This window comes from Furipterus horrens, unplaced genomic scaffold (assembly GCF_987537825.1).
Source record: "Furipterus horrens unplaced genomic scaffold, mFurHor1.1.pri manual_scaffold_4, whole genome shotgun sequence".
In the NCBI taxonomy this organism is placed as follows: Eukaryota; Metazoa; Chordata; class Mammalia; order Chiroptera; family Furipteridae; genus Furipterus; species Furipterus horrens.
Window position 1 is genome coordinate 158,336,123 of NW_028327174.1, and position 27,451 is coordinate 158,363,573.

General features: G+C 39.2%; 1 protein-coding gene across 1 annotated transcript in view; it reads left to right on the forward strand.

Moving 5' to 3' along the window:
* The window catches only part of GDA (guanine deaminase), an 89,400-nt gene that overhangs the window by 51,593 nt on the left and 10,356 nt on the right, over positions 1 to 27,451 (forward strand). Inside the window, exons 4-10 of the mRNA XM_090274174.1 lie at positions 8,494 to 8,581; positions 10,734 to 10,839; positions 12,268 to 12,295; positions 15,402 to 15,509; positions 18,548 to 18,655; positions 20,439 to 20,536; positions 22,808 to 22,875. Of these exons, the coding sequence (XP_090130300.1) occupies positions 8,494 to 8,581; positions 10,734 to 10,839; positions 12,268 to 12,295; positions 15,402 to 15,509; positions 18,548 to 18,655; positions 20,439 to 20,536; positions 22,808 to 22,875 (604 nt within the window). The remainder of the gene's footprint in view (positions 1 to 8,493; positions 8,582 to 10,733; positions 10,840 to 12,267; positions 12,296 to 15,401; positions 15,510 to 18,547; positions 18,656 to 20,438; positions 20,537 to 22,807; positions 22,876 to 27,451) is intronic.

Consider the following 27,451-nt stretch of genomic DNA (forward strand, 5'->3'; position numbering starts at 1 on the left):
AAGTCCCAATCTGGTAGGCTCTCATGACTCTGTCTTTTACTTTTGTGTTTTACTTTACTAAATGTGGGTTTAATGCATATGTATGTTCTCTTACTCCTGCTAATCCACAGTACTGTTCTGCGGACCATATGGAATAGCTGTGTAACCTTTGGAAAGCTCTGCAACTCATCTTCCCCTTCTGTAAAAAAGTAGAGATAAAGATAGTGCCTCATTCACAGGATTGTTACAATAATTAAGAAAGTTAATATCTGTGAGGTTCTTAGAATAGTGCCTGACATATGGTAAGCACTGTATGTGTTTGCTTTAAAAAATACCCAAGGAAATTAAAAATTAAAAATTTAAATTACAATTATAAGGATGTCACACTAATTTGGTAGCTTCACAAGAAGGGAAAATAGGATGGTTCCATTACAGGGTATATGGGAATGTGACAAGCATTATCACCACTAGAGGGAATTTTGGGGCTAGTTCAGTCATTGAACTGTGGCTGTAGTGTGTGCCAACTTTTTATTGGAGGCTCTGAAAATGTCCTTCCTTTCACTCTCTCAGAAAGTCATTTCCTGTCTTTCTACCCCAACCCTATGCCCAATTCATTTAGCAACCAGAAAGAGCTTCTGCAGTTGAGAATTACAGCTGCAAATACCTTCTTATCTGACCACTACCTCTTATCATTCAGTAGTCTCAGTGTGAATATTCCTGCATTTTTGTTGGACCCATTGGTGATTTTTCTCCTGAAGTGATGGCTATGTGGTGGTGACACTATTATAAGAATATAGTGACCAGTTATCCTGCCAGTTCCCTGGTCTTGTATCACTCAAGCCTTAAATAATAAAAGCAGGGGCTATCATTTATACACGTGCTTCAGTTAATTACACATTCAGTGTAATTGAGGATCTTACATATTTAGCATGCATCTGCATGACACCAGAAAAACTGAGGACTAGAGCTGTGTATGGATTTGTGTTAAAGAATTGTGTTAACCACACCAAATCTTTTTATTTTCAAAATTTATTTATACCTTGCATTGTTCTAAAACTAGTTTGAGACATTTTAAAGTTGCACGGTACCCAACAGAAGAAAGTGAGTCACAAAACCATGGCAAAGGAAAAAAGGGGTGGGGGAAGGAAAAATAAGATAAAATCAAGAGGTAAATCTATGCCGTGGTTTGTTAGAGTTTGTCACAAACTTGTCTTTAAGTGTCTAGCAGCTGACCCAGAGAGGGAAATCAGTTTTGAATTTTATACTGTCTGTATGATTACAAAATATTTGTTAAGGTAAATAAAGCATATCTATTTTTCATACTGAAATTTAAGAAAATTATACCCAATATTCCAATATAGTTACATGCTACGTTGTCAAAATATATACATTATATATTGTCAAGGTCCTATAGTATCAAAAAGTCCAGATATATCAGTCTTTTATGCTTAGAGACAGTATCTAGAACTATGTATCCTCCAGGCCATACTCCATAAATTTTATTTCTTAAATCAGGGATTAGGGTAAGAATTTGATGTGAGTACAAAATGGTGTTATTCTCAACAAGTATTTGCAGTTCATACATCCAGTGTTTCTGATTATGAGCAGGACCACACACTATAAGAACAGCATGAGCCAAGGGTATGGTTGAGAATTAAGATTTGTTAACTAGAACATGTCCTTAGGCGGAAGGCGGCTTACAGCAAGGCATAGGGGTGCTAAGATAATACCTATGAGTAGAATCAAAACATTTTCATTTTTTATTTTCTCCCTCAGAAAATAGTTCTAGATCTATACTTCAACAAAAGGGAAATTAATATCACAAAGTTTTTGCACCATAGATTTCGACATTTATGGGTAGTATTTCCATTGTCCTCATTGCTATATAGCTGAAATTTTCCACTTTGATTTCATCTTCAAGCCTAGATTTTAGAGAGGTATTTAAAATTTTGAGAATTTACAAAATATTTGATTATACTTCTGTTTTAATTTGGAGTTTATTTTCTCTGGTTAATGAATGCAATTTTTATGGTTATTTTTTCTTGGGAATTAATTCACTGTTATTTTAAACCCAACTAAAAGTCATTTTTTATGGTTGTCTGCACATGACATTTTTTGCATCTCTATTAGAATAAGTTGTTAGAAGTGGTAAGCAAGTCTTCTAGCATTTTTCTCTATATTCTTTCATATAATGAAACAAAAATTCTCTTCTTCATATTATAAGCCACCTCACTATGTCCTGTGATATATCATCTGAGATTTTAGTTTCAGGTTATTTGCCATCTCTACTTAATTTAAAATAAATAACTTTTAATGTTTAAATTTAATATTTTAAAATGCATTTTAAGTCCAGTTTATTATTTTCAACACTTGCAATTAATTTAACGAGTTTTTCTTTTTTAATATACTTTATTGATTATGCTATTACAAGTGTCCTAATTCCACCACCCCCTGACCTTTAGTTCTTGTCCATGGGTCATGCATATAAGTTTTTTGGCCACTACATTTCCTATACTGTTCTTGATATCCCCCTGTCTATTCTGTACCTACCAGTTTGTACTTCTTAATCCCTACTTTTTCTGCCATTCTACCCCTTCCCCCAACCAACTGATAACCCTCCACATGATCTCCATATCTATGATTCTGTTCCTGTTCTGCTTGTTTGGTTAGTTTGTTTTTAGATTCAGTTATTGACTGTTGTGAATTTTTTGCCAATTTAATGTTCATAGTTTTGATCTTTTTCTTAAATAAGTTCCTTTAATATTCCATATAAGAGTGGCTTGGTGATGATGAGTCCTTTAGTTTTACCTTGTCTGGGAAGAACTTCATCTGCCCTTCAATTCTAAACAATAGCTTTGCTGGACAGAGTGATCTAGGTTGCAGGTCCTTGCTTTTCATCACTTTGAATACTTCTTGCTAGTCCCTTCTAGCCTGTAAAATTTCTTTGAGAAATCTGCTGATAGTCTTATGGAAACTCCTTTGTAGGTAACTCTCTTCTTTTCTGTTGCCGCTTTTAAGATTCTCTCTTCATCTTTAACCTTTGGCATTTAAATTATGATGTGTCTTGGTGCGGTCTTCTTTGTGTCCATCTCGTTTGGGACTCTCTGTGCTTCCAGGACTTGTATGTCTATTTCTTTCCCCAATTTAAAAAAGTTTTCTTTCAGAATTTTTCAAATAAGTTTTCAATTTATTGCCCTTTCTCTTCTTCTTCCAGCACCCCTATGATTCACATGTTGGCATGTTTGAAGTTGTCCCAGAGGCTCCTCAGCCTACTTTTGTTTTTTGGATTCTTTTTTCTTCTTGCTGTTCTGATTGAAACATGTTTTCTTCCCTATGTTCCATCTACTCCACTCTTGGTTTCTTATAAATTTTTCTGTATTTCCTTAGTGTAAACTTCATTTATGCCTGGGTCTTTTTTTATGCTGTTAAACTACACAATGAGTTCCTTGAGCATCCTAAAAACCAGTGTTTTGAACTCTGCATACGAGAGATTGCTTATCTCCATTTTGTTTAGTTCTTTTTCTGGAGTTTTTTTATGTTCCATCATTGGGGTCATGTTTCTTTTTCTCCTTATTTTGGCAGTTTTTCTGTGTTTGTTCCTGTGTATTAGGTGGAGCTGCTTTGACTCCCTGTCTTAGTAGCCTGGCCTGTTGTAGATGGGAGAAAGTCTTAGGAAATCACCAGAGTGGGACAACCCATGTGAATCAGGTTGATGGAGTCTCTGATATGGTGTCACTGCACTGTTGTTGTAGTGGGGAGGGCTCAGAAAGGGAACAATGCCACTCCCTGGCCTCTGGAGTTTTCTCAAGGAGGAAGCTGTTACCTGGCACTCATCCTGAAGCCAGGCACTTCAGATTCTCCCTGTATGCCACTGGTGTCCTTCCAGCTGCTCCCCTGGTGTTGGAGCCCAGAGGGGGTGAGTATGTATAATTCCTAAGTCTATTGTGGGCCCTTTAAGAAGGGATTTCAGAGAATCCCATAGTTTCTTCTGCCACCCCAGCTCCCACTGTTTGTACAGCCAGAAGTTACAGCAACTTATCTTCCTGGCACTGGAACCTGGGCTGGGTGGTCTGGTTTGAGGTTGAGATCCCTTGTTCCCAAGGCATCCCTCCTGATTTTTATCCACCACAAGTGGGTGTGAAACTACTTGTAATGCATCTCTGCATCTCCACTCCTCCTACTAATCTGGATGAGTGTGACTTTTTAAATTCCTTGGTTGTCAGACTTCCATACAATTTGATTATCTGACAATTCTGGGTGATAGTTGTTTGGTATTTTAGTTGTAATATTTTCTGTGGTTGTGCAAGGAGGCAAGCCATGTTTACCTAAGTCCCCATCTTGACCAGAAATCTCCTCTAAGTTTTACTTCTTCTTGAGCTATTTGGACCCCCTGTCGTTTTTTTAGATTCATTTTTTATTTTCTTGGACTATAGCTATGAGAATTCTTTTTCAATAAAGTGGGTGATAAATCTTTGAAATCCTTGAATTATGAAGAATGATTTTACTTTGTTCTGACTCTTAAATTATGTACTTTCAGTGTAGAGAAAATTCTATTTGAAATGATTTGTCCATCAGCATCCAATGTGCTGGTGTCAATCTGATTCTCATTCTATTCTGGCTAACTTGCTGGCCTTCTGGGTATTCTGAAATTTCACTTATAGATTTTTTTTTCAGTTCATTATCTTTAATATGTAGTTCATTCAATATGAGAACTCCTGTCTTTTTTCCAATTTGGGAATTTCTCTTTCTCTCTGAGTATATTCTTCCCTTTTGGTAACTCCAATTTGAAAAATGTTGAAACTTCTGTATATACCTTTGTATCACATTCTTAAAGAACACCATGGTCCAATTTTGCAAGTCATTAATTCACTCTACTGTTATAATGTAGCTTGTCCTCTTTCAAGGACATTGTGTCCTATTCTATTTATCCAAGAATGTTAATTTTAGTTCATTTTATGTCTTGTGTTGCTTAGTCATTCAGCTTCCTCAGGAGTTCATTCAATAAATATTTACTGAGTACACAGGCTCCAGACACTTTGGGAGTTGGTGGAGATTGAATGTGACATCTGTGTCATGGTATTAGCCTTCTTCCTGGATTTGTGATTCTGATAGACAGCTCCTCCTTGTCTGTAGTTCGTAGGCTCTAATCATCCTCTATTGGCAGCCAGATGTATTTTATTTAATGCACAAAGTGTCTTAAAATTTGAAAAGGTTGACATATAAGTCTAGTTTTTCGAGACTACCGGCCAAGATGGAGGCGTAAATATACAGTCTGCATCTCCTCACAACTAAGAAGAAATTTACAACCACTTCAAAACTAAAAAACCCCAGAAAATTCAGAAAATTGAAACTACAGGGAAGTTCAGCAAAGAAATAAAGAAGAAATAATCAGTCAGAAAGGTAGGAGGGGTGGAGCCAGGATGGCTGCAGGGGCAGTGCTTGGCAGGCAGTGGCAGCTGAGGGGTGCAGCTAGCTGTACCCGGGGTGAAAAATAGTCATAAAGAAGTGATCCCAGCCCCAAACCAGACCATGTAGCTTGTGGTTCCAGTGCTGGAGAAAATAGAGCCGTGTTTCTTCTGACTGTACAGAGGAAGAAGCTACTAGTCTTGAAAAGGAGGCAACTTGCTTAGTATGGGAAGGGGGGATAAGTGCCTGGAAAAGCAGCAGCAACTGGCACTTTTTCCTCTCAGACTCCTCCCCCACATACAGCACCAAAACAATTGCCAGCACTAATGAATACCTAAGGCTCCACCCCCTATAATGTAAGAGGTGTGACAATCCCACCCAAATCACAGAGGCAAACACAGATGAGGAGACAGAGAAGTATAGCCCAGAAAGGGGGGAAGATCAAGGTCCCAGTGACACAACTAAGAAATGGGCAGATAGCATGCCTAATGGATGAGGAGATAGCAAGCTTAATAGATGCACAATTTAAGACATTAGTAATAAACATGCTCACAGATGTGACAGCAAAGGTTAAACAGGACAAGGAAAGAATGAAGGCTATCCTGGCTAAAATGAAGGAAAATCCATACAAAACAAGTTGTGAAGGAAAGGAAATCAGGGTTCAAATCAACAAATTGAAACATAAGGAAGAAACAGTCAACCAGTACAGAGGGAGGAAACAAGAATTTTAAAAAATGAAAAGAAGCTTAGAAACCTCTGGAACAGATATAAATGTGCCAACATTTGAATCATAGGATTGCTAGAAGGTGAAAAGGGAGAGCAAGAAATTGAAAAATTATGTGAAAAAATAATAAAGAAAAACTTCCCTAATGTGGGGAAGGAAATGGACATACAAGTCCAGGAAGCACAGAGAGACCCAAACAAACTAGACCCATACCAAGACACATCATAATCAAAATGCCAAAAGTTAAGAATAAAGAGAGAATCTTAAAAACAGCAAGAGAGAAGAGGAGAATTGCCTACAAAGGAGTACCTATAAGGCTTCTAGCTGATTTCTCAAAAGAAACTTTTCAGGCAAGAAGGGACTGGAAGGAAATATTCCAACTGATGAAAAGCAAGGAACTACAACCAAGGTTACTCTATCCAGCAAAGCTATCATTCAAATGGAAAGGCAGATGAAGTGCTTCCCAAACTAGGTAAATCTGAAGGAGTTCATCGTTACCAAGCCATTATTATATGAAATGTTAAAGGGACTTATTTAAGAAAAAGAAGATCAAAACTATAAATATTAAAATGATAACAGTATCACAACTATCAACAACAGAATCTAGGGCATAGAAACAAAGGCAAACCAAGCAGACAACCAGAATCATAGGTCTGGGGAGTTTTGGGGGGAGGTCATCTGAGAGGGGGAAGAGGGAGAGGGAGGGAATTGGTACAGGAATTAAGAAACCTAGTAGGAGGATGCAGAATGGATGGGAGGAATGTAGAGAAGAGCTTATATCTATGACCCATGGACATGGACTTGGGTCGGGGCGGGGGGACTGCTGGAAGCAGGAGGCCTGCTGGGTGAAGGGGAGCAAAGGGAAAAGAACTTGGGACAACTGTAACAGCATAATCAATAAAACATATAAAAACAAAAAAGAAAAAAATCCAGCTTTTCAAATTCTCTTGTCCTTTGGGACTAACTGGCATCACTGGGCTCTCATTTGCTTCTTTCAACAACTGACGGATGCAGAGTGGAGATTGCTGTCTGACATATACAGAGCATGCTCTTCCTTGTTATATAAATTCAAAGTATTTTTCCTCTCAGGGATTCTCTTTTAATTTATCCTACACCCCTTCTATTGACTTCCAAATTTCACTTTTAAAACTTCTACTTTTGTAGAGATCTTGTTCTTTGATTTTCAAAGCATTGTGCTCTTGTCTTGTGGATACGATATCTTCTTAATTCTTCCAGAATGTTAATCATTTTTTTAAATTGCACTTTATTCTGATTGTGTTTCCTCCAATATTTTTTCCAGACTTTTTCTTTCTTCTTCTTTTCACAGTATCTCTCCTTCAGTGTCTGTTGAACCTTGAGCATACATTCATATTTAAGTGTGATGCCCTAAGACATCAAATGCAAGGTCTGTGTGGTAATAGTTCTTGTTTACTAGTGAACTTCAGCATGGGATATGCAGTGAAGGTAGTGAACAGCCTTTTCAATTGTGGGCCCCACATGTCATTGTGTGGATGTCTTCCTTGTAGACATATTCGCCTTCTCTAGGGAAGAGTCCTTCAGTTCTGCCAGGAGTGGTGAGCATAATACATGTGGTATTCTGGGCAAGCAGACCAAAGGACACTGGAGATAAGCCAGATTTGGTCTTAAACCTTGTCTTTTCAGCCTGTGCCTCACCTTGTCCTTTGGGGCTTTTATCTTCTAAATACTACCCAATTTTTACAAAGAGTACGTCTCTCCTGCAAGGAACAGACTAGGGGTGATTAGCTAACTTCAACAGCTGCCGGGGCTTAATCATCTGTAGACAGACTTTGAGCCAACTTCCTGTTAACAACTACATGCTTCTCTCTTCCTCAGCTGCATTCAGGTTCTCATTCATATTCTTTTCCTATGGAGATGTTGAAGTGTTCCTTCTGTTGATGTCTCTTCTTGTTGGGTAATACATTTTGTGCTCTTTTACTGTTATTTTAGTGGAAATTTGCTCAGGAAGGGACATAGATACATGTGACCAATCTGCCAGGTTGAACTAGAAGTCTGGCTGAATTATTTTACCCAATAACAGAAAAATCTCATTTATCCATTCCCAGGTGCAATAAATTTTGCATATGCTTATACAAACCTAAAAGATACATAATTAATTAGCATCACATTTTATGAATTCTGTAAAACAGAACCATGTGAGTCTAGGAAATCAAAAGTATCAACTTCTCCTCCAGCTTATGCTTTTGGAATATCAGTACTCTTGCCATTTACCTTCACTGCATTTCATATTGAGATGACATAACTTTAAATTAAAACATTTTCAAATTAAAAACTAAAATTCTATTTTCATCTGTATTTGCCATGTGACTTTCTTGACATGTGCGGTTTTTGTGATTTATTTTTAGAGGAGAACGCTGAAGAATGGAACAACCACAGCTTGTTACTTTGCAACAATTTACACTGACTCATCTCTGCTCCTTGCTGAAATTACAGGTGAGGAGATGAAAGCATGATTTTTGGGTGCATCCAACACAGCCAGCCAGACCATCTCTGGCAGTGAGTTACACTTTTGGGTAGGCTTGCCTTTTAATTACTGGAATTAGAACATTGAATTTCTTGCAAGTAATTAGGTGTCTGTGTATTACTGTGGCCCCTGAATGTTTTTTTTTGTTTGTTTGTTTTTTTGTTTAAGTAATTTGATTATTTGCTTATGGTTTTTGGTTCCAGAATGATGTGTATGGCTCTAAATTTTCTGTGTTGATTTCATACTTTTTGGACCAGGTTTATTAATTCTAGTGATGGCAACAGTTTGTTATAGTCAACAGACATATCTTGGCTGCTAGTTAGACTCAGGGCACTGTGCACATTGCTGGGAACAAAATGAAGCAGAACATAGTCTCTACCCTTGAGCTGCCAGTTAGGATTAATTGATTAGTAACTGATTAGTAACTTTAGGAACAGCTGTAGTGCTCTTACTAAGATACCTGGCATTGTGTAAAGCACTCCATGTGGCTTATGTCAGCTAAGTTGCAAACAGCCTTCTGAGGTAGTTATTGATGTCTTCATGTTACAGGTGGATAAACTGATGCTCAGAGAGGTTACAAAACATGCATAAGTCACACAGCTGGTTAGCAGAGCTGGGATTTGATTTAGGTTGATGATTCTGAAACTTGTATCCAACACAGTACCTAGCATATTGCAGGTGCTCAGTAAATGCTGTTGGCTGATATGCTGATGCTACTGCTTGCTGACCAAAGTTGTTCATGCCAAAGACCTGAAGGGTGATGCTGAAAATAACTATTGCTATTTTGCGAGGAGACAGAGAGAACCCAGAACTGGGAACATCTGGGAAGATTTCATGGGAGGGAAGAGATTTTTAAACTTGGCTTTGAAGGAAAAATAAAGTGGGAAAAGAGGAAAATATCTCCCAGACAAGGGAAATGACATCAATACAAAGATGTCTATAGTGGACACTGGAAGCAGTAAACAGAGTATCTGAACAGGATTCATTGAATGGAGGGTAGGGGTGGGAGAGTAGGTTGGGCAGATGGAATGGTTCAGACTGTGGAGAGATTTGAATATACATCAAAAACTCAAAGAAGGTTTTGAATCAAATGAAGTATGTGATGAAAGTGGTGTTTTAAGAAGAGTAATCTAATAACCAGTAATTAAAATAAATTACAGGGAAAGAGAGAGGGAGAAAGACTTCTGTAAGATTCTTATGACAGAGGTGGAGACATTGTGAAAAGAATTAACAATGCCTGATGTAGATTCAACTTCCTAGCTAAAATAGAATTCCTCTAGAACCTTGAAAGAGGACTAGGCTCTTTAGTGCTGACAGCTGCTAGTAGGACTGAATACAATTTTTTTTTTACCGATAATAATATTGGCATAGCTATAGTTAAGAATAGCGGTAATATCTTTTCTAAGCATGTGCCAGACACTATATATACACTACTGGTGTATTCCTTCTAATCCTGCACATAGCAGTGGACACTGGACACATAAACGTTTAGGCCTTAAACAAATAATATCCACTACAATGGAAGTAATCAGAGCAATAAGGAGTCAATTCCAACCAAGGCTGTCAAACTCCAGTGCTCTTTTCCTTATCACTAGACCACGCTGCTCTTTCTGTAAAATGGAGGAAAAATATAGAGAGGGACTCAATCCATGGGACAATGGGAGGATAGGAGATAGGAGAGAAATTGTGAGCCATGGAAAAAAGAGAAAGAAGAAAGAAGAAACAATGTGTAGACACATCAAAGTTGAATAGTGTTTCACCAGGGTCTGAAGCTGTCCCCTCTCTATGAGATAAAATGGGAACAAGGATAGTTATAACTTGAGTAATAATATAGACAAATTGTGTAAGCAAAGGGAAAAGCTAAGTAATCAGTACAACACACTCAATTATTACCTGGCCTGCCTGGAAGTGGGGGTGGGGGAAGTGGTGATTGAAATAATGGATGGAAGAATATTTACTGCTAACAGATCTCAGTGGGGTTTTGTTGTTGTTATTGTTCTTAATGGATAATCTTTAACATTCTCACCTATGTTTCCATAATCGTTTTAATTTAAACATGTTTAAAGAAGAGGTACTGTGTGGGAAAGACACATAACTTTAGATTCTTTTTGTGTGCCTTAGATAAATTTGGGCAGCGGGCATTTGTGGGCAAAGTCTGCATGGATATGAATGACACTTTTCCAGAATATAAGGAAACCACTGAGGAATCAACCAAGGAATTAGAGAGGTATGTTTGTGTTCAGTTGTCTTGTGGGCATCCCCTCTGCTGTACTTACAGAGCTGCAGACATAGAGGAGACCTCTGACCCAGGCAAAATGTGCACATATGTTACAGTGTGGGTTTGCCCAATTTATGAAATTCATTGGGTCCTTTAAAAAGTTGCATGCCAATACTATTCTTGTATACCAAATTATATTTTAAAGCTTCTGTGACCTTGTTATAGGAGACTTAGGGTAAACCCCTACATAAATAGAGGGATTCTTTTTTGAAATAAATGGTTTACCCTCTCCTTTTTTAGATCTGGTCTTCTCCTGTATATTGAACTTGCTTTAAGTGTGTGCGGGGCCTATTCATTAAATTACAATTGACCCTTGAACAACACAGATTTGAACATTTTATCTTATGTCAGGATATTCTACTGATCCTATAAGAACTTTTCCTTCATGTCTTTAATGGCTTTTCCATAGTACCTTAAGGATTTGACAAGGAATTGTGTTTCATGACACTCAACACCCAAGAGACACACATACAAGAAATTTCTTTAGATTTAAATCTCCTCCAAGTCCAAACATATACCAATGCAAATTTTAGAAGTCCCACTTTTCTTTATTCCCCAGGCCTCCTTCACCTAAGTGTGTTCTCTGAAAAGGGAGGCTTAGGGGCTGCTACCTGCTCCCAGGGAAAAGGGGGTATGTACCTTCCCCTTAGCACTGGTCATCAGCTCTGCTTTTCTCTGAATTTGTCTTTGTGGTCATTATAAAGCTTAATTCACATTTTATTCTGAAACAAAGGCATAGTGAAGGCAGGAAGCTATAGCTAGTAAACATTCCCAGCCAGGGCAGAATTAAGCATTTCGTAGGCCATGCAGATACCACCATCCCTGCAGCTATAGTTGGTGAAATCACCACCCCCATCACCACACGTATCACGCAACCAGCTCTGACCTTGTTCTTCTGCCTTATTCCAGAATCCAGGCAGAATAGGACTCTACCTTTTGAAGTAAAGGATGATATTGTGTGAGCAAATAGCCTCCACTTAAGGGAAATTAGGAGCAGAGAGCCCCATGGCTTCTAAATGCTTCCAGGTGCACAGGACTCCAGGACTTGACTATCCCTGGAACATCCCCTATTGTAATATCCCACGAAACGAGCTAAGGCTGGTAGAATGGCTTGAGTGCTATGGGAACATTCGTGAATAGCCCAGCTGACAGTAGATGATAAAACTGTGCTTCCCTGTGATTTTGCACTCCATCTCTGCAAATGAGAAAGCAGAGTAATTACTACTTGTTAATCCTTAATTAGTGGTGGTGAAACATGTGTGATGTTAGAAATGTTTGCATGGGAAATGGGACATGGAAAGACCATGTTTTCATGCTTAAAAATATTTTTGTTGAAAATGCCTGTTTTCTAACTTTCCATTTGTTGTCTTATTTCAGATTTGTGTCAGAAATGCTCCAAAGGAACGTAAGTAAACTTGTTCCCAGCTTGTTTGGGGGTGCCTTTGTTTAAGCTGTTGGACTTGTTATCAAGTTGCTTGGCAGAGAATAATCTGTGTACTTTTGGCTTATTCCATGCACACAGAAGTATTTTCCTGGAACCTTAAATTGTTTTCACAGTGCACCTGTCAACTCAGCTCAGTGAGGTCAGGCATTTTTTGCTTTCTCAGTGGTTTCCTCTCCCTCTCCTCTGGAACCTTTTAATTTCATAGGACTGGTCTCTGCAAAGGTAGGGGACAGCTTCATGGCTGTGGACAGATTGCAGGCAACTGGAAATTGAGGCATGGTGTTTGTTGGCTATATTAATATTGGCTCAGGCCTCTTGCACCCCCTGATCTGATCTGAAACACAGGTGGTGTCTGACCCCAATACCCCTGCCATAGGCTGCCTTGGTCCATATACATATGTGTGGCATGCCACATGACCTGCAGGCCCTCAGCCAGGTACTCCTCTGTGCAGGCCTTGCAATTGTTGAGCCTATGGAAGCTCTGCTGTTTCCTGCCTCGTCCCCAGCAGGCTGGTTCATGATTCTGTAGCACAGTCTCTTAGATTGGCAAGCCAAACCCTTCCCTTACATCTTTTGAGGTCTGATTGGAAACCATATGAAACCTCAGAATGTCTTTCAACCTAGTCTTGGAGACTTAGGTGGAGCTTTGCTGATCCTCATTCTCACCATCCCTCTATGAGTTCTTCTTTCCTGCTCGAACCCTCACCTCAGGTGACATCAGAGCCAGTTCTACAACTAACAGTCCTCAGGGATGCCGTGGTCAGCACACATACCCAGGATGAGGAAAGGGGACTAGGCCACCGCCTCACTTCTAGTCTTTCCAGCACTCTCCTTTAAAAGTTCTTCTGCCTCTCTATTCTTCCTCTCTTTTTATTTTCATGTCTCTCTTAAGGTTTTGTTTACTTATTTTTGACTGTTGCCACTTAAAAAAAATTATTTTAGCCCTGGCTGATGTGGCTTAGTGGATTGAACACCGGCCTGCAAATTGAAAGGTTGCGGGTTTGATTCCCAGTCAGGGCACGTGCCTGGGTTGTGGGCCAGGTCTCCAGTTGGGAGCACATGAGAGGCAACCACACACTGATGTTTCTCTCCCTCTCTTTCTTCCTCCCTTCCCCTCTCTCTAAAACTAAATAAATAAATAAAATCTTTTTAAAATAAAACCAATGTTTTTCTCTGTGTGTCTCTTCTCTCTCTCTAAAATAAAAACAAATCAATGAAAAAAATTTTATTTTATTTTGCTGTTGTTCAACTAGTTTTCCCAATTTTTCTCGTGTTGCTCTCCCTTGCCCCACCCCACCCTCTACTTCCACAGTCAATCCCCACCCAGTTGTCCATGGGTCCTTTTTTTTTTTAAATTTAATTTTATTGTTTTTCTATTACATTTGTCCCATTTTCCCCCATTGCTCCCATAGTCATTCCCCACCCAGTTGTCCATGCTCATGGGTCATTTATATTTGTTCCTTGACTGAACCTTTCCCCTTCTCCCTTTATCCCCTCTGGTCCTCTGCCTCTGGTCACTGTCAGTCTGTTCCTTGTTTCCATGTCTCTGGTTCTATTTTGCTCATTTGTTTGTTTTCTTCATTAGGTTCCACTTATAGGTAAAATCATATGATATTTGTCTTTCTTTCTGCTGCATAGCATTCTGTTGTGTAAATGTACCACAATTCTTTGATCTACTCATTTACTGATGGACACTTAGGCTATTTCCAGCACTTGGCTATTGTAAATAACACTGCTATGAACATAGGGGTGCATAAGTTCTTTTGAATTGGTGTTTCAGGATTCTTAGGGTATAACCCTAGCAGTGAGATCACTAGATCAAAAGGCAGTTCCATGTTTAGTTTTTTGAGGAATTCCACACTGTTTTCCACAGTGGCTGCACCAAACTGCAATCTCACCAATAATGCACTAGGGCTTACCTTTTCTCCACATCCTGGTCAGCACTTGTTATTTGCTGATTTGTTAATGATGGCCATTCTGACTGGTGTGAGGTGATATCTCATTGTGGTTTTAATTTGCATCTATCTGATGGCTAGTGATGTTGAGCATCATTTCATATGCCTATGGGCTCTCTGTATGTCCTCAGAGAAATGTCTAACCTGGTAAAGACACAATAAAGAAAGAAAACTGATAACTGTAATTAAAAAAAAAAGAAAAACAATAAAAAGAATTTAACAAGGGGAAAAAAAAAGAAAACTGCAGGCCAATATCGCTGATGAACATAGATGCTAAAATCCTCAGCAAAATATTGGGAAACTGAATTCAACAATACATTTTAAAGATCATATACCATGATCAAATTGGCTTGGGGATGCAAGGATGGTACAGTATTTGCAAATCAATAAACATAATATATCGCATAAACAAAATGAAAGAAAAAAATTATATGATCGTATCAATAGATGCTGAAAAAGCATTTGATAAAGTACAACAACACTTATGATAAAAACACTCAGCAAAGTGGCAGTAGAGGAAGCATACCTCAAGATAATAAAGGCCATATATGAGAAACCTGAAGCCAACATCATACTCAATGGGCAAAAACTAAAAGCTTTCCTCCGAAGATCAGGAGCAAGACAAGAGTGTCCACTTTCACCTCTTCTATTCAACATAGCATTGGAAATTCTAGCCACAGTGATCAGACAAGACAAAGAAATAAAAGGCAACCAAATTGGAAAGGAGGAAGTAAAACTGTCATTGTTTGCAGATGCCATGATAGTGTACATAGAAAACCCTATAGCCTCCACCAAAAAAATTACTTGACCTAAATAAGTGAATTTGGCAAAATGGAGGGATACAAAGTCAATATTCAGAAATCCATTCTCTTTGTAAAGGCCACCAGTGTAGCTATTGACGGAGTCTTCCTATGGATGTAGAGCAGGGGGTGGCTGTCATTTGGGATGAGATCTTCTACTGTTGGACTTGGTGCTCCTTTGTCCTCAGCCATGAGTTGTTTCCATGAAACCCAGCACTTCCACCCACTCTTAGAAATGAGGACTGTTACATGATATGCTACACATTCATGATACCTATAGTTTCCTTATCAACTTTTAAAAATTATTTCCAGTATCCTAGAGTGAAGCCCATAGTGACACCACGTTTTTCCCTTTCCTGCTCTGAGATGTTTTTGGGCGAACTTGGAAACATCGCAAAGACCCATGATTTGCACATTCAGGTGGGTAATTTTCTCCTGTTAATGACTCTGTCCAGACCTGGAAGACTTCTCAGTACCCTGCATTCTGGCAGTAATCTCCACTTCTTCTACTGAGATATCCTAGAGATATACCATTAATTTTTCAGTTAAGAAACCTGAAGTTCCTTTTCCTCTCAATTTCTGATCAAGTTTGCAGAGATGAGGCCATCATAAGTAACCCAGAAAGATCTATGGCAAACTGGTTATCTGTTGTCTCTAGGATAGATTTAATCAATTTCTTTTCTACTTTTCTTTCATTTGATGCTTTCTCAGCATTGACATCCTTAATGTTTGAAGGACTCACCTACTACTTAAAAAGGAATAAGAACTTAATTTCTACTTTACAAAATGCATTTAAAAGTCCCTTTGTTCCAAGTTTCTTAATTTAAAATCAGGAACAAAAAAATATATTTTACTTTTTCATTAAGCAGTTGCAATTTAGGAACAAAACACTTTTTAAAGCTTCCAGCTGGATTAAAATTGGAAGTTGAGAGCTCCCCTGCCCCTGTCCATGCTTCATTACATACTGCACTAAAATTTCTTCTTTTAAGAGTTAGTTATCTTATAATAAATGGCAAGTCAGGGGAACGGCAACACATTGATTCTTTATCATTTGCAGGGTGGAGGGTGGGTTTTTTTAAGATTTATCTTGATAGGACTTACTAACAATTCTCATGTTTCCCCATTCTTTCTTTCTTTGTTTAAGCAGTCTGTTACATTTGAACATTTGGTTTAATCTCACATAGTTATAGGCTATAAAAAAGTTTTCCTCAATCTTCTTAGGGTCCTTGCCTGGGTTTGAAAACTAAACTAAAAAGGATAGATTAATAAGAGAAAAGCATGCAAATGTATTTAATGTAAGTTTTACATGACAGAGCCTTCATAGGAAATGAAAACCCAGAGCAACAGTTAGACCTGAGAAATCTTTGCTGGGTTCTGATGAAAAGTGTATGGCCAGGGAGGAATGTGATAGGTTAAGGGATGTGAGGTAAGTGTAGGAAACTTAGCAAGGCCTGTGTCTTCAGTTCTTCTTGGCTCCCTTTGTCTTCAGAGATAAAGATGCTCCTTTCCTCTGGGTGTAAAGACAGGCATCTCTCACCTGTGGCTGTTATGACCTGTTTCAAGGAAGGAAAGGTGGGGACAGGGAGCATTAGAGTAACCCTCCTGCTTCTGCCAGTCTCAAATTCCTTCATCTTAGTAAGGCATTTTTCAACATGTCAAGAAGCCATATTTTGGGAGTAATATGTCCTGAACCCCATGAACACACAACAAAAACAAGTATATTCTTGCTGGGGGTGTATGTCTGTATGAGTGTGTATGTGTATTTACTCAAATTTATCAAACTGACACAAACCATCTGGTTGTCCTTTCTTCTCTTCTGATGCCCATGCATTTCTTCAGTGGTCTGGGCTTCCCTCAAGACCAGGGATAGAGCTTATTCCATACAGAGAACACTGTTTTTAGAACATTGCTGTTCTTTTATGTATTTGGCTATGCATACTCTACGTCATAACCCTGGCTGGTTTGGCTCAGTGGATTGAGCGTCGGCCTGCGAGCTAAGTGTCGCTGGTTCGATCTTCCAGTCAGGGCACATCAGAGAAGGAAAACTCTGATTCCAAAAAACCTCCGCTGCCTTGCGGCATACCTCTTCAGGGGAAAGGCTAAGGGAGTAAACCCTGACAGAAAATCCGGAGCCGGAGTCCCTAAGGCGGTTTGACGTTGTAGTCAACACCGGCAACTCCTGCGGCGCACCTGAAGCCAAGCTGTATTGACTCCGTCTTTCCCTTGGACCCTTCAGCTGCGAAGAGAGGGGGGGTCTGCTGCATGGGCAACAGCAGACCCTCCATATCACCCTGCCCAGGCTCTGCAGCTTCAGCTTCACTGGAGAGGACACTCCAGCGTCATCGCAAGATGTCGATCCAACACGGGAGGAGACAGATACCGTGTCACTCCCGAGTCGAACTGCACAACCATTCTCGGCGGTGCAGATAGACTCTTAAGAAGCTACACCATCGTCTCTCGAGACGGACGGCTGCCGATACGATACTCTACGTCATGGAGAGAGGGAAATGCCATTGCTATTCTTGAAAGTGGTAACTTGCTCATGAGTTTTTTCCCATAATATCTATTCACCAGCAGTGGTCTGAAATGGTTTTTGTTTCAGGCTAGAAGTTGGTGTGCTTCACTTAAATGTTGTGTCTCAAAAACACTTGACATGCTCGCAGGTTTTGCGGTGCCCTGGAGAGAGATTGGTGTGGGAGCCGGGACTCTCTTGCTTTGCTTGCGTGTGGATTTTTATGGCCTCTTTCTGGGTGACTGCAGGATTGTCTAGCTCAGTTATTTTGAAACTGTTTACTGCAGAAGAATGCATTCTGGAAGGCAAAAAAATGGGACAGAGTGGAAATATGTTTCCAGAGTGTCAGCCCTACTTCATTCTGAGAGGCAGCTTGTTTATGCCTTTTAAATACTAGATCTCATTGAATATTTATTGGAATAACATATCCAAAGCTAAAAGAATTTGGAAAAATTACTTATCTACCCAACCCTTTTACCTGAGAGATGAGGAAATGGAGACCCAAAGCGAAGAACTGAATCATCCTAAGACACATAACTAGGGTCAGAACTTGGGTTAAAATTTAACTCTCTTTATTCAAATTCCTCTGAACTCTTTCTTAAATGGCCAACACCAGAAGAGGTTGGTGGCTAAAAAGCTAGGCTCTTAATTCTCTTCAAAAAATACTTTTTATTTCTGTTTGTTCTTGCTATAGTTTGTAATTTGAAAATACCTTGTTGGCAGAATATTACATGGGTTAGAACATTACATGCTTGTATAATTACATATTTATAGTTTCTTCATCTTATGATTATTTTAAATAAAACACATCTACAGTCTTCATTGTCTTTCTATGTGGTGCCTCACTTAGGCAAGTAGAAGCCATTCATATCATTTTGGGGTAGGAAGTAGAATTTCTAATGGCCTTTTATATTAAAAATTGAAAATATCATTTCTTTTCTGGTAGAGCCATATAAGTGAAAATCCTGATGAAGTTAAAGCTGTGAAAAACATGTACCCCAGTTATAAAAACTATACAGATGTATATGATAAAAACAATCTGCTGACAAATAAGGTAAGTTGCATATCATGACATAATCTGTGTCAAATAGGGCATGTGTATCTAAATTTTAAAATCTCAGCAATGCTCTTCAGACTTCTACAGCATGTATGTGTTTCCCAGACTAGAGTAGAGCTCAGAGTGTGCATATATGTGTATGTACATAGTTTTAAATGGGCCTTAACTTTCATCTCAGTGAATAAATCTAAAGGCTTCATTGAGTGTGGGAATGTCATTTGGTCCAAGCACATTGAGTCAGTATTTATTAGAATGTAAATATATATTCCTTTGAGTTAGCAGATTGTTTCTAAGGATCTGTTCTGTAAGGACTATGAATAAGGATGTTTATTACATATGAAAGTTAAAAAAATGGCTCACGTTGGAGATTGTTTAGATTATAGAACATACATAATTAGACTTTTACACAACATTCACAAAGAATAAGGCATACAGTTTTACAGTATTGTTTGATGTATGTGTATATATGTGTGGGTGCAAACACACTTAGAAGAAAATTGTCTGGAAGACACACATTGAATGTTAAAGGTGATTCTTCCTGAGGGAGAAAGCAAATTATTTACTTTTTATTTTTAAACACTCTGAGATTACTTTTATGAGTGTTGTTTTTATAATCAAGCATTTTTAAAGTAATTAAAATTAATATGAGTGAGGAGAGACCTCATTAGAACAATATACCCCTTGGCCTTGGTCTTCAATGAAATGTACAACCTGCAGGAAGAATTTAATTACAGCAGCAAATAAATTCTTAGGAACTTTGTGCATGGAGATGTGAATATGACTAATTTGAAAGGTTAATATTCTGCATAAAGCTTATAAATGCTACACCTTAATCTTAATTCTCCATTACATATATTTCCATATGATTAATAAATCAACCTTCAATTTGCATGTTAATTTGATTTGCACAGAGTTTATGAAAATTATATTTTAATAATAATTCTCTGCTCCCTGAACCATGCCTCCCAAAGGAGAAAGCTATTCAGATACAAGTTTTGTACTGAGGGAGAAAGAATTTTGAAAGAGCAAAGTCTTATTCAGGAAAACCCACAAATATTATCAAAACTAAAAATAAAGAGAAGTCTCTTATGTGTGCAGTGCCTGCCTTCTTGGGTCAATTTTATTTTCTAAATTCATTCTGATGAGGTATTACATTTCCTGATTTTTATGAAAATATAAATACAGGTGATGAAATAACTAGTGTGATGATCCGAATTAAGTTTTGGTTATATGTCAAAACCATTGGTGCCAATATCTAAGTAGGAGCAGAAATAAAGAATAACTCTTCCCAGGATCACTCCTATGGTTTCCATGTACTGAGAAAGGAAAGCTTACTTCTAGAAAGTTTGATTAAAATAGGAATAAGCACAGTCCCTTTAGATTTAGAAAAGAAAATAACTTGGTTATTTTCTTAAGTGGAGATGAAGGAATCATAATATGTATCTTCAAACTGGGTGGATGTCCTATGCTGTAGATGACCTGGATCAACCATCCTTATTTTATAGACTTAAAAAATAAAAAGAAAAAATTTATAAGTTGGTGGAAACTTTTTGTAATCTAATGTTTTTACAGGCTATTTTTGAGATGTAACTTATACAGAGTGATATTACACAGACAGGCAATTGTGTTCTTGTGATGGTGCTAACAGACATCTTCGTGTACATACTGACAGATACAGATGCCACGGCTTCTGTGTGTACCTAGAATGTGTTGTTGTGAGTGAGGACTAACTTAAGCATTTTTAAGCGGTGAACTCCACACAGAACACTCCTCTCTCCAGACAGTGATGGCACATGGCTGCTACCTTTCTGCCGAAGAACTGGATGTATTCAGGGAACGAGGAGCATCGATCTCACATTGTCCCAATTCTAACTTATCGTAAGTAGGCAACAATTGATTGATAGATTATGAGTTTTTAGGTTGCAAAATAGCAGCCTTTTTTTTCTCAGTCATTCTTCCAGTGTTTTTCTTCTATTGTTACATTTGATTGGAACAGGACCTAGATAGACAAACACATACCCTTGCCGTCTTTTTGCAGAGTATGTATTTGAGGAGCACCATATCTCTTAAAATTTCTGAGTTTGCATAAAACAGGAAATTGGAATTACACCAGAAAGTGTTCAAAACCAATTACATTCAGAACTTACAGCTAAAGACTGAAAGGGCACATATGCCAGCCAGGTGATCCAGGGAGAGGGTGCTGACTTCCCATTACCTTGTGTTGTGTAAGCTACTAGAAACATCAGAAATGATGCAGTGCAACTGGAAGCCAACATGGTGGATCTGGCAGGATGCCAGTTCACATAAAAGGGACCTTGCCCTGTTATAGTTCACCAGAATGCGAAAAGCTTTATTTATAACTGATTCTTTACATTTTGAAAGGTTATATATCCATGAGTGAATCAGATGAAAGTTATGGCCTGTATCTTCAGAAAAAAGCCCAGAGATATAAACATGCTGCAGCTAATTTCAGGGAATTCATAGACCCCATGAAGCTGTTCCATGGGTGCTAGGTTGAGAATTCATGCTCCAGATTTAGATACAGACAGAAACTGTCTCGTTTCTGGTGTTAGCTATCCCAGAACAGAGCTGCTTCCTGTTAGAGGTAGGGTAGGGTGGATCATTCATCTATTCATTCAATACACTTATTTAACTTCTGCTAGATTTTAGTTTTTTCTAGAATTACTTTGTGCTTTCTTGTTTTGAGTTCTTGCAGAAGCAGACCATGAGACAAGGGTTCAAGCCCAAGTAGTTTATAGGGAAGGTGAGCTCAGGAAACACCTGTAGTTGGGTAAGACAGGGCAGGGCAGGGCAGTCAAGAAGGCATCATTAGCCAAGTCACCAGCATGGGCTCCTAGAGTTCAGTCCTGAAATACTGAGGGAGCCAGTGTGCAAAGCAGACCTTCAAGTCTTTCTGTTCAAGGGGTGGAGGAGCTGAGGTAGTTATACCCACCCACCCATCAGTTATTGTTGGGGAGCTGCTGGGTAGAGCAAAGACGCACTGATTCCTTGGAGCTTCTGACTGCCCCTAAACCAGGGTAGAGCAGGTTCTAGCAGCTGAAGTGAGCCCTTGACAAAGAGTTGACAGTTAAAAGTCTAGGGACTTCGTGAATGAAGAAGTTATATGTCAGAGGCAGTATGGCAAGGGCACAAGAGGCACAGTGATTTATTTCTGGAGTGTTTGGAGACATTCCAGAGGCTTTTAGTTTTATGAATAGAGTAGTAATACATGACAGGGAACCCTGCCGATGTTCAGCTTTAATTATGGTCCAGTGGCCAGATCGGGGAAGAATTTAACATCCCTTATGTTCGTTACACAACATCTAAATTAAAGCATGGTCCAAATTAAGGTTTGTAGTTAAATTTCTTTATAGATACATTTCTGTTTAAATGGTCCCTGCTATTCTCTCTTCAAGAACTTTGAGAGATTTACTGCATGTGTGTTGGGGCTTTGAAAATTATAGTTATATGCATCTTTGAGCAGACCACTTTGATCTTTGCATCTTTGCAGACTTCCAAGGGTCGCTTTAGTTTTGCTTTGTTTCTTTAGAAAGGCAGCACATCTGTCAAGCTAGGCTCATGAGGTCCAGAATTCAGCTCAGGAACCATCCAGCCTACTTTTTGCTGTCCTCAGCAGCCACATTTGAACTGTCAGGCCCAGACTCAGCAGCCTGCACTCCCCTTACCCAGCTATAGTCCTCCCCTTTTTTAATCTTGCAAGTCGCTACTCATTCAGGGTAACAAATTATTCCAGATAGACAGGAAAGGCAATGCTTTATAATTTCTACTTCCTAACATAGGAGGATGGGTTGATGAAGGAAATATTAAAGACTGGTAACGCTTTTAGACTAATTGCAAGATTTAATTTCTGCCTTTATTTTTCCTTGCAAATGATCCCCTGTTTTCTGTTTTTGCTCTTGCTTCTTTGTACCCTTCTAAGACTAACCTCAGTGCAAGGACTCAAGATCCTTTATGCTCTGTTTTTACTCCAGGACTCAGGTGGTCTGATATGACAAATGTGCGTGTGTCCACTTTAGAGCTGATGTGATGGAGAGCACCATTTTCAGTGACCTCACCATCACTGCTGTTAGCGTCCTTCTGTTGGACCCACATAGGTCTCTTTGTTCTGACAGTCTGCTCTCTCTCCAGGCTCTGCAGCGGCTTTCTCAATGTGCTAGAAGTGCTGAAACATGACGTGAAAGTAGGACTGGGTACAGGTTAGTAATCCGCCATGTGGACCTTGGCAAAGGGGTTGATTAAGTGCATAACTTTCTTTCTTTTTTTTTTTGTTAATGACAGTGATGATGGTTTTTTTTAAAGTATATTTTATTGATTATATTGTTACAATAGTTCCAATTTTTTCCCCTTTGCTCCCCTCCCCCCAACATCCCCCCTCAACAATACCGCCCCCAAGTCCATGCCCATGGATCATACATACAAGCTCTCCTGCCTCACCCTTTCATATATTCTTCTTCTTCTTTTTTTAAATTAATTAATTAATTAATTATTTTAACAATAAAATATAACTATCCCTCCCTCCCAGACTTAAGACCCTTTATAATCTTATAAAGGACAATGGGCAAAGGTCTCGAGCTCCTCTAGCTGCTTCAAGCTGGACATGGTCGTCATCCTACCTACCCTTGGGTCAAGAAATCCCTAAAAATGTAGGGGTGTGGAGGGGAGGGTGGCCTTCCCACATGGGAAAGGATCGTGCAGACTCCAGTTCAGTTGGCTGTCCCCAGATAACAGCATGCTTGATTTAACAGGCTGCCATCCTTGTTGTATTCTGGGGGCAACAGATTTGGCAACAGGGTTAAAAGACATCATTCAATCCATAACCATTAGATGACAAAAGGCAGGTATTAATTTTTCAATGTCCCACATTAGGGAAAATAAGGGCTTCTTTGGAAGAAGGTATGCCAGGTACATCTCACCTGTCCAAAACCCCTTTGCCCATTATACTTAGTTTGGGCTGAGGAAATAGTTTAGGTTTCCCCCGTCTCAGACCTCTGGGCTCTTTCTGTCCAAGCCATTAGGATAGAAAAGAGAAACCAGTTTTAAAGTGAAGCCCACAGACCACCCCGTTCTTCACCAACCCAGCCACTTATTTCAGCCAAACCATTGAGTCTCAGGAGGCAGCAATACAGACAGGATTAAGTGAGGCCTATATGTACAGACAATCACTCAGGTAATGAGATCGTAGGCTTATGCCCTTTGAAAACAGAAAACACATGTTAATTTATGTAATATAACCCACATACAAGTCTCTAAATCTGTAAGACTGTCCTATTGGAAAGACATCCAGTTGCAAGGCATTTGACATTCTTCTTGCCTGTAAATTAAACATTTTTGATAATGCCACAGACATAGTTTAACTTTCAAATGAAAACAAATTTGAAATGAAAAGAAACTTTAAAAATGGTTAGCTGCACTACTTTATAATCTACCACTGAGCATTGTGATTTTCCTTGAATCACGATTTTTCTCCCTAAGATTACCCTCCTTGTCATTAAAGGGGCTGCATTAAGTCCATTTTTAATTTGTCTGTTCATTTGCATAAACACTACAAGAGCAGCAAATGATCACTTATGATCTTTAGTTCTGCTTTGCTGGAACTTATGCAAGGAACATTTAGGGTGACCTTCAGTCTGCCCTTCAGGGCACAGAAGGAGAACCACATATCTGGCATTCAGCCTTGCCTGTAAACACCTGTCTTTTCCAAGTCCTTCTGGTTTTTCATTGTGCCTTAAGGTCCCTTCTAGTCATCTTTCAGGAAAACAACCTTCAATCTCCCTGGAAAGACTGCCATGGACCGCACATCCAACCAAGGTACCAGGCCTTTTATCTCGTGGGCTTTTATTACCTTCGAAAGTCAATCCAAGTTCCTCAGGGCTTTTTGGTATCAACCAGTGCCCAAGCATATCTCCTTTAGGCATGACATTCCAGTCAAAGTCTTGGTAAAAAAAAAAAAAACCTCTATTAACAACTGGTCTTATTAGTTTTATGCAAAGAAACTTATGTCATTACTTACTTCTTTAGAATGCCAACTTCTGGAGGGATCAGATAGGGAGAAAATATATACAGTCTGAAGGAAAATTCTTGTCCTTCTAACATTTACTGAACTTGCATTTCCATTCTTTATATTTTCATTTTTCCCCCACTAAAAATATTTTTTGTTTTTTTTTTCCATTACAGTTGTTTCACTTTTTTCCCCCTCTTGCTTCCCCACACCCTGCCCCCCCTTCTCCCTCATTCAGTATCCACCCAGTTGTCAATGTCCATGGGTCATTTATACGTGTTCTTTGACTAGACCCTTCCCCTTCTTACCCCCTTCTCTCCCTCCCATCTCCCCCTTTGTTACTGTTAGTTTATTCCTTGTTTACATACCTCTGGTTCATTCTTGCTCATTTGTTTGTGTTGTTCATTACTTTTCTGTAATAGGTGATAGCATAAGGTGTTTTTCTTTAGTTGCCTGGCTTATTTCGCTAAGCATAATTCTCTCTAGTTCTATCCATGTTGTTGCAAATGGTAGAAGTTCCTTCTTTCTTTCTGCTACATAGTACTCCATTGTGTAAATGTACCATAGTTTTATGATCCACTCATCTACAAATGGGCATTTAGGCTGTTTCCAGCACTTAGCTATTGTAAATAGCACTGCTTAAAGCAGACTCTTTAGCATCTCTTTCAATGCTTGTTTGGTGGAGATGTATTCTTTTAGCCTTCCTTTGTCTTGGAAACTCCTTATTTCACCTTCCATTTTGAATGAGAGTCTTGCTGGGTAGAGTATTCTTGGTTGTAGGCCTTTGTTTTCCATTGCTTGGAATATTTTTTGCCATTCACTTCTGGCTTCTAGTGTTTCTGCTGAGAAATCTGATGATAGCCTTATTGGAGCTCCCTTGTATGTTATAAATTGTTTCTCTCTTGCTGCTTTTAGGATTCTCTCTTTGCCTTTGAATGTTGCCATTTTAATTATGATGTGTCTTGAAGTGGGCCTGTTGGGGTTCATCTTCATTGGGACCCTTTGTGCTTCCTGGACTTGCGTGACTCTTTCTCTCCTCATGTTAGGGAAGTTTTCTGTCATTAGTTTTTCAAAGAGGTTTTCTATCCCTTGCTCTTGCTCTTCTTCTTCTTCTGGAATTCCTATGATATGGATATTATCACATTTCATGTTGTCCTGCAGCTGTCTTAGAACCTCTTCAGTCTTGTTCAGTCTTTTTTCATTTTGTTGCATTGTCTGGGAGTTTTTGTCTACGTTGTCCTCCATCTCGCTGATCCAATCTTCTGCTTCCTCTAGCCTGCTTTTAATTCCTTCTACTGTGTTCTTCAATTCAGAGATCGTATTCTTCATTTCCTCCTGGCTCTTATTGATAGCTTCTATGTCCCTTTTCATGGTGGTATAATTCTCAGTAAGTTCCTTGTAGTTTTTCTGGAGTTCCTTGTAGTTTCCCTGGAGTTCTTTGAAGTTTCCACTGAGTTCATTGAGCTTCTCCATAATCCATGTTTTGAATTCCATATCTGACAATTTGCTCCCCTCTATTTCACTTAGCACTCTTTCTGGGGATTCTACTTTCCCTTTTGATGGGGGGTTGTTTCTCTGTCTCCCCATTTTTGTGACTCTTATTGTTTGTTGCTGCTTCTTAGAATGATCTGCACTTCCTGTATCTGCCCCTGGTGGTGTCAGATTGTGTACCAGTCTGGGCCTAGGCAGCCTGTTGGATACTTCCAGGGATCTACTGCCTTTGTCTGTCTTCTTTAGTTGTTAATCTATTCAATCTGTGATTAACCATCAGGCTTAAGGACTGAGGGTGTGGCAGCTTAATTCCTGTAGGCAGGGCTTTTGCTTCCCCTCAGGCTGTCGCCACTTGGAGGGGAATGGTCTGCCTGCAGTATGGAGATGAGTCAGCACTTGGACCCGGTCAGCTGCTTCCCCCGTTCTCCCCTCAAAGCCACCACACCAAACTCTCCCCAAGCGTCTCTAGTCCTCTCTGCCTTCCCTCTGCTTGAGCCCAAGGTAAGTGGGGGCCAAAATATTTTCGTATGTCATCCACTTAAGAGCTCTTTTTCTCCAGCTGTTTCTCTCTGGCTGGCAAGAAACCCTGTGACTTTTCACTTTTCACAGCTGGATACTATTTTACTTTCCACTCTGTTGCTGTAGGCTGGGAAGCTCAGCTGGGAGTTTAGACCCTTCCCTTCTCAGGGGGAACCCCTGGCTGCTGAGCTGTTTCTCAGTCCCTTCAGCTGCCACCCATGGGAGCCCAGCCAGCCCTCTGCGTCTCCACACTCCCTACCAGTCATGTTGTGATGTAGCGGCCTTTTCTATCTCTCTGTGGTTATAAGACTTCTCTCCAGCTAGTGTTCGGTTGGTTCTTCCAGATGATTTCTCCAAAATTAAGTTGTAAATCCAGACTAGTTCTGGGAGGAGGTTAGTGTAGCTTCTACTTACTCTTCCACCATCTTGGATCCCCTAAGTGCATAACTTTCTAATGTGACTGATTCTTAAGTTACAGTTCCATGTTTAGGAAATTAGTTTTATTTTCTGCTAATAATATCTTGAGCTAATGAAATAGTGAGGTTGAAAGCAAGGGAAGACATTTTGGTGTCATTAACCTTCTGAAAGCTATCATCTGTATTTACTCTTTAGAGGCTATAAAGGATAAATTCTTCTCAGGTGTTTCAGAGAGTCTTTTTAAAGAGTCCTTAATTTTTTTTTCTCTTTTGTTTTGGCCTTCTGGGTAACCATTAATAGTTTGGATTAGTATGTTTTTAGTTTTCAATAAGTGTGCCATCACAAAT